This window comes from Brachyhypopomus gauderio, chromosome 1, assembly GCF_052324685.1.
Source record: "Brachyhypopomus gauderio isolate BG-103 chromosome 1, BGAUD_0.2, whole genome shotgun sequence".
In the NCBI taxonomy this organism is placed as follows: domain Eukaryota; kingdom Metazoa; phylum Chordata; class Actinopteri; order Gymnotiformes; family Hypopomidae; genus Brachyhypopomus; species Brachyhypopomus gauderio.
The window spans coordinates 3,827,107-3,844,047 of record NC_135211.1 but is presented as its reverse complement, the minus strand read 5'-3'; the positions used below and the strand labels follow the sequence as shown (position 1 = coordinate 3,844,047).

Here is a 16,941-nt window from a genome sequence, read left to right as displayed (position 1 = left end):
CATCACCCTCTCCATCAGAGAGTGATGATCTCCACTGATGCTACCAGAACGTTCCCCTGCACTTTACACTTTCCGTCTGTCCCACATCTCCACCTTACATCCAGGACCACATCCATGCACCTCAATAGGGTTTTTTTAATGGGTTTTGAACCATCCTGTCACAGTAGGGATGGGTTCTTAACCATGGAAACAGTCCCGATGGTATCAAAGTACCATCCCACTTCTGACGAAATTTGTACCAAAGGCTGACGGCAGCAACCATAGATTGTCTTGGACCCAGGTCCTACTCTCAGCAAACACGTGCGTCACCACCAGACCAAAGAGTGACAAAAACCTCAGGGTGCAGCCTGTCTGGATTTGTAATCTTACTTGCCTCTGTGATCATGCTGCCCTGTTACAATTGTCAATTTATCTTTGTATGGAATGAATACTCTGAGCTGCCAGTTGTAAAATATGGTGTCCCACAAGGGTCAATACCATGCCCCATGTAATTCTCATTAGACTACTGTCAGGCACATTTATTTGCAAACATGATATGTGTTTCCATTGTGTAACGTATTGAACAGGCAGAGAGGGATCCAAATGCGGAAGAACACCGCTTTTATTGAAATGAGACGCTGGTACAAACACAGGCAGGTGAATCACGAGTACTAGGATCAGTAGTAACAGCGTTTTCTTGGCGTGGTCAGGACGGTCCAGGGTCATACCGGGGGAGCAGAAGTCAGGAGGTACAGAGGGATTAGGCAGGAGACAAGGTCGGGGACGTAAGCGAGGGTCAGGACACAGGAGAGCAGACAGGATATAGAAAGGCTTGGTACGCGGCATGAGTCGGCAATACTTCGCAACTGAGATGTGCTGGTGAAGTGCTTAAGTAAGGCTGAAGGGGGCGTGGTAATGAGGGGCAGGTGAGGTTGATTAAGAAAGATCAGGTGGCATTCCTGACACATTGTTACGTCAATGATACTCAGTTGTATATATCTTCAAATCCTGATTATGCCTGTAATATTAACAACAATGACTGAATAAAGGACATAAACAATGGACAGCAACTCACTGTTTTCTTCTAAATTCCAATGAAACAGAGGTTCTACTGCATGAACCCAATGATGCAAAAAGCATGGTCTGATCTCACAGTGTCCTCATTTCACATCATAACCCACGTGGTCGACTGTACTCTCCACATGGAGGGTTTTCATTAGACCATATAATTATTACAATTACAGCTATTTGTAAATCTTTGTCCTATGAAGACTCTTACTCATCAAACAACCTTACAGCATCAATTTGAGGCTCAGTTACAAGCCCAATTTTTCAATCTAGGTTTAAGACTTATTTACACAGCTCTCATTTAGCCTTTTGTGTGTAAAATACAGAGCCTGGAGGCCCAAGTCATAGTGTGTTCAAGAAAACTGAGATGTTGCCCTTGAGCAAGGCACGTAACCCCAACTGCTCCCCGGGCGGCGAGCTAGGGCTGCCCACCGCTCTGGGCACGTGTGCAACAAAGCCTCCTAGTAATCCCTTGTGTGTGTGTGTTCTAACTGCACAGATGGATAAATGCAGAGGACAAATTTCGATTGGGGTAAAAATCACATTTGACAAAAATATGGCACACATACTCATAATTAAAGCTCTCAGAGCAAGATGCGATTCATCCACGTATAATGCCATGCTGTGCCCCCCAGCACTGCTGCTCAGACCATTCTGAATACATACCATTGAACATGATTAATTTGCTTTGAAGTATTTTATTATATGACATTAGTACATATTGTACAGTCACATGATGCATGACAATTGCATTGTTACATTTTTGATTACACACTAGGTCGAGCAACAGAGGAAGTATTGTTTAGAAATTTTACATCATATAATGTCAATTTTAGCAATTATACAGAATTTTGATCCTCTTGACATCAATGGTAGAGAGTTCCTCTCTCTGCCCTATCACCACTGAAGCATCAGGAATAGGAGTGATGGTGTACTGGCCGTTAACAGAGAAAGCAGTTCTTCCATAGTGCATCACGGAGGTGTAGTCATATGGTGTGTTGAGGTTGTTGGTGTTCTCCTTGTTAAAATTGGACTGCATTGATGGGTCAATGTTTTGCCAGTTGATCCTGACATACTTGTCACGGTCACTCCTGGTATGCTCATGGTAGAAACCGAGCGCGTGGTTCAACTCATGCTCAACGATACCATGGTACACACATCCGTCTTTGCTGAGAGAGATCACCTGAGAACCACCTGTTCTGCCAATAGAAGAGTAGCACCTAAAAGACAGGGAGAAGGCTGTCCTGGTCACAGACATCAAGCAATTGGCAATGTGTACAAAACAGGAATAACAGAAGTAAAATAATTCAAATAGTTCCCTGCTCTCAGCCATTTAGGTTCTGAATGCTGATGTAATCAGGTTCAAACGTTCTGCGAACAAAGCGAATGCAGGTTTTGCTGTGGAAGGATGCCATGGCACTGGTAATTACATTCAGGTCAGAAGAAGCTGAAAAAGAACCAAGCAAAAACATTAAGAAATAACATCAACATCAATGTAAACCTGAACCTGAATCTGGAGGTTTTACTTACAGAAATCTTTACTCACGACATAAGGGACCTGCACTACTCCAGTTGAAGACTTGTGCCAAAAGCAGTTGTTACTCCGGCAGACCAGAGCATTCCTGGTACTTGGCACAAGTATGTCTCCCTCCACCAACTGTTCACTAGATCCTTCATGCAATCATGGACAAAAAAGGGATTTGGGTTGCAAAAACCAAATAACAGGAACTTCAAATGAAATGTTTTAGCATTGCCATAGTAAAATGTTTAGTATTTATCAAATGTGTTTATACATCTTAAGAGAAAGCATGTTAAAATAAAAAGAAAACAACCATATGGAGTGATTTTTGTTTCAATAGTTCCACAAAAGCAAAAGTATGAATGCAGTTATGAAAAGTTATGAATGCAAAACAGAAAAAAATATATCAAAAGTATATATTTTTAATATAATTGGTTATTTGAAACTTATTTTCGTTTGCATTTTGACAAGTTTTTGGTTCCATTGTTTTTGTTTTTTTGGATTTTCCCAGTAAGGTCTTTTGCTTCTGGAATCTCTCTTTGCTTCTGCTTCGTTTTTTGCTTCTGACTTTTGGAACACATTTCACGTGTGGGAGGGGCTTAGATGAAGGCGTTCCTCTGCAATCTCCATTGGTCACTGATTCCGGACTGACACAGAGCTCTGGGACCAAGCCACGCCCACCCCACCAGCTTCCCAGCGGTTTCAAACATGGCGGAACGCGGTGGTTCTGTTTCACAGTAGCATGTAAACTAAGTTTTACCATAAAAGTTTATAATTAATTGGTAAATGGTCTGTAGATATTGCAAATGTACACTGTATAATAACTACATTAAGCATGGCAGTTAATATTTAGCACACTTCACCAGCGCAAGCTTTTTAAAATTGTAGTGAACTGGATGCAGGCATGAAAATCTGTCACCTTGCGGCGAAATTCGCCGTTTTGAAGTTTTCATATTTTGCGGTAAAACAAACTCTTATGAAAAATAGGTAGATAGTAAAATAAGAAACAAGATTTTTTGTAGTTCTAAATGATGAACCCTGGTATTTTTACACTCATTTTTGCCGCTGATGTTATTTATTGGTTCATTAAGATGTAATGGTTTTGACGCGTTTACGGATCTGGCTCCATATATTGACAAGACAGGTCAATATTTTTCAGCGCGACATTACCGTGAGAGAAGTCAACAGGGAAGAGCGTGTTTAAAGCTAGCCTTTAAATTATTTTTAATTTAATCGCTGCTGTTTTGCTACATTCACAATAGTAGCGACTAGTTACTCGCTCCTCCAGTAACGTTCGCTAGCGTCCCGCGGGTCTAAAGTGAGAAGGAAACTAATCCGCACTCTGCGTTTCAATGGACTACTCTTCTTACTCGCACCCCTCCAAGTTAAAATCTTTTTGTTTTTATCTCTGAGTCGGACAGTGTCTGAATGTCATGTCTGACATGTATTATGTTTAGTATCTCTATGTTCAATGGTTCAATGAATATTGTTCACTTCTTAATAAAATATGGACAGCACAAGATGCATGTGATGTGTGTTTGTGTGTGGTACCTGCAGAACACTGAAAAACTGTGAGTGAACAAAGCTGGTTGTATATAGGGTGGCCACTTTTCAGTATTGCTTTAATTTTGGTATTTGGCTTTAATTTTGGTATTTTTTACTATTATGAATTTTACTATATTTGGCATCACCTCTCGTACACCAGCTGCCCCCCACCCCCGTCCGTCGCCATACCAGATATTGCAAATACTCATATTTCTTCCACACATCAATGTTCTCTCCATCCAGTTCACTAAAATTTTAAAAAGCTCGTGCTGGTGAGCATGCTTAATGTAGTTATTATACAGTGTACATTTGCAATATCTACAGAACATTTAGCAATTAATTATAAACTTTAATGGTAAAACTCAGTTTACATGCTGCTGTGAAACAGAACCACCGCGTTCTGCCATGTTTGAAAACGCTGGGAAGCTGGTGGGGTGGGCGTGGCTTGGTCCCAGAGGCGGTCTCAGAGCTCTGTGTCAGTCCGGAATCAGTGACCAATGGAGATTGCAGAGGAACGCCTTCATCTAAGACCCTCCCACACGTGAAATGTGTTCCAAAAGTCAGAAGCAAAAAACGAAGCAGAAGCAAAGAGAGATTCCAGAAGCAAAAGACCTTACTGGGAAAATCCAAAAAAACAAAAACAATGGAACCAAAAACTTGTCAAAATGCAAACGAAAATAAGTTTCAAATAACCAATTATATTAAAAATATATACTTTTGATATATATTTTTCTGTTTTGCATTCATAACATATACTTTCTGCTCTTGGATTTACTTTTGCTTTTGTGGAACTATTGAAACAAAAATCACTCCATACAACCAGCAACTTGTCTGACCATTGTTGATGGTGATAATGCGTGAAATGATGTCCACATGCTGATGTTCTGTGAGAGGGAGAGCCTGGTAGAGACCCAGCAGCAGGGCTAGAATGTAGAGAGAGGCTCTGGGCTCCATGTTGCTTCAGTGTGAGGAGATGATCTGGATGCTTCTACACTCTAGCTCAATGTCTGAATACTGTCCATCCTGGCCTTTTATACACATGGACACTTATATGACCACAATCCCATGAACAAACAAACACAGGTGTGACAGTGTGGGACTAATGTTAGGCATTAGTGTCCACTGTCTAATGTATATCACCAAAGGGAGGACACTTGGAACTTCCCCATTAGTCAAATATCTCAATGAATTGCAGTGTGCGGCTGAGTTTGTTTGGCTAATCTCCACTAATGGATGATCTGTAGAGTTTGGTTATCACTGTGCATTAGACTGTTTTTGTTGTCATTTCAGTTTAATCACTATTGTAGGATCTGTTGGAAAGGATAGTTCAAGAATTGTGTCATAGAAGCAGTCGAACAGTCAAGCTTTTCATGTTGGAGATTTTAAGAAAAACTATTGCAACTGAAAATTTTGCTGACATTTTTTGTCTTCACTTCAGGTACACATATGTTATAATCTGTTTCAGAAAGCAAAATCAATTTCTGTCCATTTTTCTTTGAATGATTTGTTGATAAGTAATGGTTCAAAATCAAAAAGGAGTCATTTCCCTGGCTTGTCCAAAGATGCTACAAACATCCATATTTGCAAAATATGGAATTAAATCCAAAATCAAACTAAAATGCATAAGATTTTGAAGCGCTTGTAAAAGGTTGTGACAAAGGCAAAGACCACATGAATCTAACGCAACAAAACTGGTGCCTTGACCACAAAGCCAAAGAGCCAGCTCTCATTATGAGAACTTATAGCACCCATTAAACCTTCTGGAGTGGCAGTCTCCATCACATCACCCTCTCCATCAGAGAGTGATGATCTCCACTGATGCTACCAGAACGTTCCCCTGCACTTCACACTTTCCGTCTGTCCCACACCTCCACCTTACATCCAGGACCACATCCATGCACCTCAATAGGGTTTTTCAATGGATTTTGAACCATCCTGTCAAAGTAGGGATGGGTTCTTAACCATGGAAACAGTCCTGTTGGTATCAAAGTACCATCCCACTTCTGACAAAATTTGTACCAAAGGCTGAGGGCAGCAACCATATATGGTCTTGGACCCAAGTCCTACTCTCAGCAAACACGTGCGTCACCACCAGACCAAAGAGTGACAAAAACCTCAGGGTGCAGCCTGTCTGGATTTGTAATCTTACTTGCCTCTGTGATCATGCTGCCCTGTTACAATTGTCAATTTATCTTTGTATGGAATGAATACTCTGAGCTGCTAGTTGTAAAATATGGTGTCCCACAAGGGTCAATACCATGCCCCATGTAATTCTCATTAGACTACTGTCAGGCACATTTATTTGCAAACATGATATGTGTTTCTATTGTTACGTCGATGATACTCAGTTGTATATATCTTCAAATCCTGATTATGCCTGTAATATTAACAACAATGAGTGAATAAAGGACATAAACAATGGACAGCAACTCACTGTTTTCTTCTAAATTCCAATGAAACAGAGGTTCTACTGCATGAACCCAATGATGCAAAAAGCATGGTCTGGTCTCACAGTGTCCTCATTTCACATCATAACCCACGTGGTCGACTGTACTCTCCACATGGAGGGTTTTCATTAGACCATATAATTATTACAATTACAGCTATTTGTAAATCTTTGTCCTATGAAGACTCTTACTCATCAAACAACCTTACAGCATCAATTTGAGGCTCAGTTACAAGCCCAATTTTTCAATCTAGGTTTAAGACTTATTTACACAGCTCTCATTTAGCCTTTTGTGTGTAAAATACAGAGCCTGGAGGCCCAAGTCAGAGTGTGTTCAAGAAAACTGAGATGTTGCCCTTGAGCAAGGCACGTAACCCCAACTGCTCCCCGGGCGGCGAGCTAGGGCTGCCCACCGCTCTGGGCACGTGTGCAACAAAGCCTCCTAGTAATCCCTTGTGTGTGTGTGTTCTAACTGCACAGATGGATAAATGCAGAGGACAAATTTCGATTGGGGTAAAAATCACATTTGACAAAAATATGGCACACATACTCATAATTAAAGCTCTCAGAGCAAGATGCGATTCATCCACGTATAATGCCATGCTGTGCCCCCCAGCACTGCTGCTCAGACCATTCTGAATACATACCATTGAACATGATTAATTTGCTTTGAAGTATTTTATTATATGACATTAGTACATATTGTACAGTCACATGATGCATGACAATTGCATTGTTACATTTTTGATTACACACTAGATCGAGCAACAGAGGAAGTATTGTTTAGAAATTTTACATCATATAATGTCAATTTTAGCAATTATACAGAATTTTGATCCTCTTGACATCAATGGTAGAGAGTTCCTCTCTCTGCCCTATCACCACTGAAGCATCAGGAATAGGAGTGATGGTGTACTGGCCGTTAACAGAGAAAGCAGTTCTTCCATAGTGCATCACGGAGGTGTAGTCATATGGTGTGTTGAGGTTGTTGGTGTTCTCCTTGTTAAAATTGGACTGCATTGATGGGTCAATGTTTTGCCAGTTGATCCTGACATACTTGTCACGGTCACTCCTGGTATGCTCATGGTAGAAACCGAGCGCGTGGTTCAACTCATGCTCAACGATACCATGGTACACACATCCGTCTTTGCTGAGAGAGATCACCTGAGAACCACCTGTTCTGCCAATAGAAGAGTAGCACCTGAAAGACAGGGAGAAGGCTGTCCTGGTCACAGACATCAAGCAATTGGCAATGTGTACAAAACAGGAATAACAGAAGTAAAATAATTCAAATAGTTCCCTGCTCTCACCCATTTAGGTTCTGAATGCTGATGTAATCAGGTTCAAACGTTCTGCGAACAAAGCGAATGCAGGTTTTGCTGTGGAAGGATGCCATGGCACTGGTAATTACATTCAGGTCAGAAGAAGCTGAAAAAGAACCAAGCAAAAACATTAAGAAATAACATCAACATCAATGTAAACCTGAACCTGAATCTGGAGGTTTTACTTACAGAAATCTTTACTCACGACATAAGGGACCTGCACTACTCCAGTTGAAGACTTGTGCCAAAAGCAGTTGTTACTCCGGCAGACCAGAGCATTCCTGGTACTTGGCACAAGTATGTCTCCCTCCACCAACTGTTCACTAGATCCTTCATGCAATCATGGACAAAAAAGGGATTTGGGTTGCAAAAACCAAATAACAGGAACTTCAAATGAAATGTTTTAGCATTGCCATAGTAAAATGTTTAGTATTTATCAAATGTGTTTATACATCTTAAGAGAAAGCATGTTAAAATAAAAAGAAAACAACCATATGGAGTGATTTTTGTTTCAATAGTTCCACAAAAGCAAAAGTATGAATGCAGTTATGAAAAGTTATGAATGCAAAACAGAAAAAAATATATCAAAAGTATATATTTTTAATATAATTGGTTATTTGAAACTTATTTTCGTTTGCATTTTGACAAGTTTTTGGTTCCATTGTTTTTGTTTTTTTGGATTTTCCCAGTAAGGTCTTTTGCTTCTGGAATCTCTCTTTGCTTCTGCTTCGTTTTTTGCTTCTGACTTTTGGAACACATTTCACGTGTGGGAGGGGCTTAGATGAAGGCGTTCCTCTGCAATCTCCATTGGTCACTGATTCCGGACTGACACAGAGCTCTGGGACCAAGCCACGCCCACCCCACCAGCTTCCCAGCGGTTTCAAACATGGCGGAACGCGGTGGTTCTGTTTCACAGTAGCATGTAAACTAAGTTTTACCATAAAAGTTTATAATTAATTGGTAAATGGTCTGTAGATATTGCAAATGTACACTGTATAATAACTACATTAAGCATGGCAGTTAATATTTAGCACACTTCACCAGCGCGAGCTTTTTAAAATTGTAGTGAACTGGATGCAGGCATGAAAATCTGTCACCTTGCGGCGAAATTCGCCGTTTTGAAGTTTTCATATTTTGCGGTAAAACAAACTCTTATGAAAAATAGGTAGATAGTAAAATAAGAAACAAGATTTTTTGTAGTTCTAAATGATGAACCCTGGTATTTTTACACTCATTTTTGCCGCTGATGTTATTTATTGGTTCATTAAGATGTAATGGTTTTGACGCGTTTACGGATCTGGCTCCATATATTGACAAGACAGGTCAATATTTTTCAGCGCGACATTACCGTGAGAGAAGTCAACAGGGAAGAGCGTGTTTAAAGCTAGCCTTTAAATTATTTTTAATTTAATCGCTGCTGTTTTGCTACATTCACAATAGTAGCGACTAGTTACTCGCTCCTCCAGTAACGTTCGCTAGCGTCCCGCGGGTCTAAAGTGAGAAGGAAACTAATCCGCACTCTGCGTTTCAATGGACTACTCTTCTTACTCGCACCCCTCCAAGTTAAAATCTTTTTGTTTTTATCTCTGAGTCGGACAGTGTCTGAATGTCATGTCTGACATGTATTATGTTTAGTATCTCTATGTTCAATGGTTCAATGAATATTGTTCACTTCTTAATAAAATATGGACAGCACAAGATGCATGTGATGTGTGTTTGTGTGTGGTACCTGCAGAACACTGAAAAACTGTGAGTGAACAAAGCTGGTTGTATATAGGGTGGCCACTTTTCAGTATTGCTTTAATTTTGGTATTTGGCTTTAATTTTGGTATTTTTTACTATTATGAATTTTACTATATTTGGCATCACCTCTCGTACACCAGCTGCCCCCCACCCCCGTCCGTCGCCATACCAGATATTGCAAATACTCATATTTCTTCCACACATCAATGTTCTCTCCATCCAGTTCACTAAAATTTTAAAAAGCTCGTGCTGGTGAGCATGCTTAATGTAGTTATTATACAGTGTACATTTGCAATATCTACAGAACATTTAGCAATTAATTATAAACTTTAATGGTAAAACTCAGTTTACATGCTGCTGTGAAACAGAACCACCGCGTTCTGCCATGTTTGAAAACGCTGGGAAGCTGGTGGGGTGGGCGTGGCTTGGTCCCAGAGGCGGTCTCAGAGCTCTGTGTCAGTCCGGAATCAGTGACCAATGGAGATTGCAGAGGAACGCCTTCATCTAAGACCCTCCCACACGTGAAATGTGTTCCAAAAGTCAGAAGCAAAAAACGAAGCAGAAGCAAAGAGAGATTCCAGAAGCAAAAGACCTTACTGGGAAAATCCAAAAAAACAAAAACAATGGAACCAAAAACTTGTCAAAATGCAAACGAAAATAAGTTTCAAATAACCAATTATATTAAAAATATATACTTTTGATATATATTTTTCTGTTTTGCATTCATAACATATACTTTCTGCTCTTGGATTTACTTTTGCTTTTGTGGAACTATTGAAACAAAAATCACTCCATACAACCAGCAACTTGTCTGACCATTGTTGATGGTGATAATGCGTGAAATGATGTCCACATGCTGATGTTCTGTGAGAGGGAGAGCCTGGTAGAGACCCAGCAGCAGGGCTAGAATGTAGAGAGAGGCTCTGGGCTCCATGTTGCTTCAGTGTGAGGAGATGATCTGGATGCTTCTACACTCTAGCTCAATGTCTGAATACTGTCCATCCTGGCCTTTTATACACATGGACACTTATATGACCACAATCCCATGAACAAACAAACACAGGTGTGACAGTGTGGGACTAATGTTAGGCATTAGTGTCCACTGTCTAATGTATATCACCAAAGGGAGGACACTTGGAACTTCCCCATTAGTCAAATATCTCAATGAATTGCAGTGTGCGGCTGAGTTTGTTTGGCTAATCTCCACTAATGGATGATCTGTAGAGTTTGGTTATCACTGTGCATTAGACTGTTTTTGTTGTCATTTCAGTTTAATCACTATTGTAGGATCTGTTGGAAAGGATAGTTCAAGAATTGTGTCATAGAAGCAGTCGAACAGTCAAGCTTTTCATGTTGGAGATTTTAAGAAAAACTATTGCAACTGAAAATTTTGCTGACATTTTTTGTCTTCACTTCAGGTACACATATGTTATAATCTGTTTCAGAAAGCAAAATCAATTTCTGTCCATTTTTCTTTGAATGATTTGTTGATAAGTAATGGTTCAAAATCAAAAAGGAGTCATTTCCCTGGCTTGTCCAAAGATGCTACAAACATCCATATTTGCAAAATATGGAATTAAATCCAAAATCAAACTAAAATGCATAAGATTTTGAAGCGCTTGTAAAAGGTTGTGACAAAGGCAAAGACCACATGAATCTAACGCAACAAAACTGGTGCCTTGACCACAAAGCCAAAGAGCCAGCTCTCATTATGAGAACTTATAGCACCCATTAAACCTTCTGGAGTGGCAGTCTCCATCACATCACCCTCTCCATCAGAGAGTGATGATCTCCACTGATGCTACCAGAACGTTCCCCTGCACTTCACACTTTCCGTCTGTCCCACACCTCCACCTTACATCCAGGACCACATCCATGCACCTCAATAGGGTTTTTCAATGGATTTTGAACCATCCTGTCAAAGTAGGGATGGGTTCTTAACCATGGAAACAGTCCTGTTGGTATCAAAGTACCATCCCACTTCTGACAAAATTTGTACCAAAGGCTGAGGGCAGCAACCATATATGGTCTTGGACCCAAGTCCTACTCTCAGCAAACACGTGCGTCACCACCAGACCAAAGAGTGACAAAAACCTCAGGGTGCAGCCTGTCTGGATTTGTAATCTTACTTGCCTCTGTGATCATGCTGCCCTGTTACAATTGTCAATTTATCTTTGTATGGAATGAATACTCTGAGCTGCTAGTTGTAAAATATGGTGTCCCACAAGGGTCAATACCATGCCCCATGTAATTCTCATTAGACTACTGTCAGGCACATTTATTTGCAAACATGATATGTGTTTCTATTGTTACGTCGATGATACTCAGTTGTATATATCTTCAAATCCTGATTATGCCTGTAATATTAACAACAATGAGTGAATAAAGGACATAAACAATGGACAGCAACTCACTGTTTTCTTCTAAATTCCAATGAAACAGAGGTTCTACTGCATGAACCCAATGATGCAAAAAGCATGGTCTGGTCTCACAGTGTCCTCATTTCACATCATAACCCACGTGGTCGACTGTACTCTCCACATGGAGGGTTTTCATTAGACCATATAATTATTACAATTACAGCTATTTGTAAATCTTTGTCCTATGAAGACTCTTACTCATCAAACAACCTTACAGCATCAATTTGAGGCTCAGTTACAAGCCCAATTTTTCAATCTAGGTTTAAGACTTATTTACACAGCTCTCATTTAGCCTTTTGTGTGTAAAATACAGAGCCTGGAGGCCCAAGTCAGAGTGTGTTCAAGAAAACTGAGATGTTGCCCTTGAGCAAGGCACGTAACCCCAACTGCTCCCCGGGCGGCGAGCTAGGGCTGCCCACTGCTCTGGGCACGTGTGCAACAAAGCCTCCTAGTAATCCCTTGTGTGTGTGTGTTCTAACTGCACAGATGGATAAATGCAGAGGACAAATTTCGATTGGGGTAAAAATCACATTTGACAAAAATATGGCACACATACTCATAATTAAAGCTCTCAGAGCAAGATGCGATTCATCCACGTATAATGCCATGCTGTGCCCCCCAGCACTGCTGCTCAGACCATTCTGAATACATACCATTGAACATGATTAATTTGCTTTGAAGTATTTTATTATATGACATTAGTACATATTGTACAGTCACATGATGCATGACAATTGCATTGTTACATTTTTGATTACACACTAGGTCGAGCAACAGAGGAAGTATTGTTTAGAAATTTTACATCATATAATGTCAATTTTAGCAATTATACAGAATTTTGATCCTCTTGACATCAATGGTAGAGAGTTCCTCTCTCTGCCCTATCACCACTGAAGCATCAGGAATAGGAGTGATGGTGTACTGGCCGTTAACAGAGAAAGCAGTTCTTCCATAGTGCATCACGGAGGTGTAGTCATATGGTGTGTTGAGGTTGTTGGTGTTCTCCTTGTTAAAATTGGACTGCATTGATGGGTCAATGTTTTGCCAGTTGATCCTGACATACTTGTCACGGTCACTCCTGGTATGCTCATGGTAGAAACCGAGCGCGTGGTTCAACTCATGCTCAACGATACCATGGTACACACATCCGTCTTTGCTGAGAGAGATCACCTGAGAACCACCTGTTCTGCCAATAGAAGAGTAGCACCTGAAAGACAGGGAGAAGGCTGTCCTGGTCACAGACATCAAGCAATTGGCAATGTGTACAAAACAGGAATAACAGAAGTAAAATAATTCAAATAGTTCCCTGCTCTCACCCATTTAGGTTCTGAATGCTGATGTAATCAGGTTCAAACGTTCTGCGAACAAAGCGAATGCAGGTTTTGCTGTGGAAGGATGCCATGGCACTGGTAATTACATTCAGGTCAGAAGAAGCTGAAAAAGAACCAAGCAAAAACATTAAGAAATAACATCAACATCAATGTAAAACCTGAACCTGAATCTGGAGGTTTTACTTACAGAAATCATTGCTCACGACATAAGGGACCTGCACTACTCCAGTTGAAGACTTTTGCCAAAAGCAGTTGTTACTCCGGCAGACCAGAGCATTCCTGGTACTTGGCACAAGTATGTCTCCCTCCATCAACTGTTCACTAGATCCTTCATGCAATCATGGACAAAAAAGGAATTTGGGTTGCAAAAACCAAATAACAGGAACTTCAAATGAAATGTTTTAGCATTGTCATAGTAAAATGTTTAGTATTTATCAATATGTTTATACATCTTAAGAGGAAGCATGTTAAAATAAAAAGAAAACAACCAGCAACTTGTCTTACCATTGTTGATGGTGATAATGCGTGAAATGATGTCCACATGCTGAGGTTCTGTGAGAGGGAGAGCCTGGTAGAGACCCAGCAGCAGGGCTAGAATGTAGAGAGAGGCTCTGGGCTCCATGTTGCTTCAGTGTGAGGAGATGATCTGGATGCTTCTACACTCTAGCTCAATGTCTGAATACTGTCCATCCTGGCCTTTTATACACATGGACACTTATATGACCACAATCCCATGAACAAACAAACACAGGTGTGACAGTGTGGGACTAATGTTAGGCATTAGTGTCCACTGTCTAATGTATATCACCAAAGGGAGGACACTTGGAACTTCCCCATTAGTCAAATATCTCAATGAATTGCAGTGTGCGGCTGAGTTTGTTTGGCTAATCTCCACTAATGGATGATCTGTAGAGTTTGGTTATCACTGTGCATTAGACTGTTTTTGTTGTCATTTCAGTTTAATCACTATTGTAGGATCTGTTGGAAAGGATAGTTCAAGAATTGTGTCATAGAAGCAGTCGAACAGTCAAGCTTTTCATGTTCGAGATTTTAAGAAAAACTATTGCAACTAAAAATTTTGCTGACATTTTTTGTCTTCACTTCAGGTACACATATTATGTTATAATCTGTTTCAGAAAGCAAAATAAATTTCTGTCCATTTTTCTTTGAATGATTTGTTGATAAGTAATGGTTCAAAATCAAAAAGGAGTCATTTCCCTGGCTTGTCCAAAGATGCTACAAACATCTATATTTGCAAAATATGAAATTAAATCCAAAATCAAAACTAAAATGCATAAGATTTTGAAGCACTTGTAAAAGGTTGTGACAAAGGCAAAGACCACATGAATCTAACGCAACAAAACTGGTGCCTTGACCACAAAGCCAAAGAGCCAGCTCTCATGATGAGAACTTATAGCACCCATTAAACCTTCTGGAGTGGCAGTCTCCATCACATCACCCTCTCCATCAGAGAGTGATGATCTCCACTGATGCTACCAGAACGTTCCCCTGCACTTCACACTTTCCGTCTGTCCCACACCTCCACCTTACATCCAGGACCACATCCATGCACCTCAATAGTGTTTTTCAATGGATTTTGAACCATCCTGTCAAAGTAGGGATGGGTTCTTAACCATGGAAACAGTCCTGTTGGTATCAGAGTACCATCCCACTTCTGACAAAATTTGTACCAAAGGCTGAGGGCAGCAACCATATATGGTCTTGGACCCAAGTCCTACTCTCAGCAAACACGTGCGTCACCACCAGACCAAAGAGTGACAAAAACCTCAGGGTGCAGCCTGTCTGGATTTGTAATCTTACGTGCCTCTGTGATCATGCTGCCCTGTTACAATTGTCAATTTATCTTTGTATGGAATGAATACTCTGAGCTGCCAGTTGTAAAATATGGTGTCCCACACAGTGATGGCTAAGTTACCTTGAGAAAGTAATCCGATTACTGATTACTGATTACTCCTTTTAAAAGTAACTTAGTTACGTTACATATTACTTGATTTTAAAAGTAACTACGTTAGATTACAAGTTACTTTAGTAGTTACATTCAGCAGCAAAATAAATTTTTCCAATACTCACTTTATTGGAAGTGCATTTTTAACAGTAACAATGTATTGAAGCAGGTTCGGTAACCGAGGCAGAAACTGCTTAATCCAAAAATCCCGAGGAGGGAAACTTTATTGATAACGCAACCCTGGTGCGAGCAGGCTCCGCCCCCCAGTGTCACTTAAAGGGCAAGACTCGCCGCGAGGAGCAGGAGTCGCTACAGTATATCCTGACATTACGTTTGTGTAGCTGCGCGGTATTATTTGTAAATTTATTTGTAAACGTAATACAAGCGAACTGGGGTGGATTTCCCGAAACGTTCGTAGCGCCAAGTACTTCGTAACCTCGTATGAAGCTACGAACGTTTCGGGAAACCCACCCCAGTTCAGTCAGACAGCTATTTGTTGTGAAACGAAATACCATTACAATTTCAAGCATTTTAAAGTAGGCTACGTTAGTCAAAATTCCAGCACTTTTCAAACGTGAAACACAAAGCAACATTAAAATTGGTCAGGTAAATGTTCCTTTCCCTGTTTTTGAGGGGTGTTTCTTTATACTACCACACATCGTTACGGGAGGACGCTGCAAAAAAATGACTTGTAAAACGTGCTCGCGCTCTCACAGGGTCGCGCGCAGCGTGCGGAGTCGAGCGCTACGGTCAGACGCAAAAGTAGAACTGAGCCAAGAAGAAAGCAAAAATATATATTTTACTAGGGAAAATATAAATAGTAACGCACAGTTATTTGGATAAGTAACTTTAATCTGATTACTGGACTGGAAATAGTAGCGCGTTATATTACTCGTTACCGAAAAAAGTGGTAAGATTAGAGTAACGCACTGACATCACTGGTCCCACAAGGGTCAATACCATGCCCCATGTAATTCTCATTAGACTACTGTCAGGCACATTTATTTGCAAACATGATATGTGTTTCTATTGTTACGTCGATGATACTCAGTTGTATATATCTTCAAATCCTGATTATGCCTGTAATATTAACAACAATGAGTGAATAAAGGACATAAACAATGGACAGCAACTCACTGTTTTCTTCTAAATTCCAATGAAACAGAGGTTCTACTGCATGAACCCAATGATGCAAAAAGCATGGTCTGGTCTCACAGTGTCCTCATTTCACATCATAACCCACGTGGTCGACTGTACTCTCCACATGGAGGGTTTTCATTAGACCATATAATTATTACAATTACAGCTATTTGTAAATCTTTGTCCTATGAAGACTCTTACTCATCAAACAACCTTACAGCATCAATTTGAGGCTCAGTTACAAGCCCAATTTTTCAATCTAGGATTAAGACTTATTTACACAGCTCTCATTTAGCCTTTTATGAGTAAAGTACAGAGCCTGGAGGCCCAAGTCGTAGTGTGTTCAAGAAAACTGAGATGTTGCCCTTGAGCAAGGCACGTAACCCCAACTGCTCCAGGGCGACGGGCTAGGGCTGCCCACCACTCTGGGCATGTGTTCAACAAAGCCACCTAGTAATCCCT

At 40.4% G+C, this 16,941-nt stretch overlaps 2 protein-coding genes and 1 pseudogene across 2 annotated transcripts; all 3 read right to left on the bottom strand.

Annotated features, from left to right (window-relative positions):
- Positions 1-1,879: 1,879 nt before the first annotated feature.
- LOC143526348 (hatching enzyme 1.2-like) lies at positions 1,880-5,065 on the bottom strand (annotated as a pseudogene).
- A 2,305-nt stretch (positions 5,066-7,370) lies between these two features.
- LOC143526332 (hatching enzyme 1.2-like) lies at positions 7,371-10,803 on the bottom strand. Its single transcript, XM_077020915.1, has 4 exons — positions 10,439-10,803; positions 8,069-8,209; positions 7,868-7,985; positions 7,371-7,758 (listed from the first exon to the last, which is right to left on the bottom strand). The coding sequence occupies exons 1-4, from the start codon at positions 10,554-10,556 to the stop codon at positions 7,371-7,373; spliced, it is 765 nt and encodes a 254-aa protein (XP_076877030.1). The 5' UTR covers positions 10,557-10,803.
- Positions 10,804-12,861: 2,058 nt separating this feature from the next.
- Positions 12,862-15,522, bottom strand: LOC143519089 (hatching enzyme 1.2-like). Its single transcript, XM_077012210.1, has 5 exons — positions 15,465-15,522; positions 13,878-14,069; positions 13,561-13,701; positions 13,359-13,476; positions 12,862-13,249 (listed from the first exon to the last, which is right to left on the bottom strand). Exons 2-5 carry the CDS (start codon positions 13,993-13,995, stop codon positions 12,862-12,864), a joined length of 765 nt encoding a protein of 254 aa, XP_076868325.1. The 5' UTR covers positions 13,996-14,069; positions 15,465-15,522.
- Positions 15,523-16,941: the final 1,419 nt, after the last annotated feature.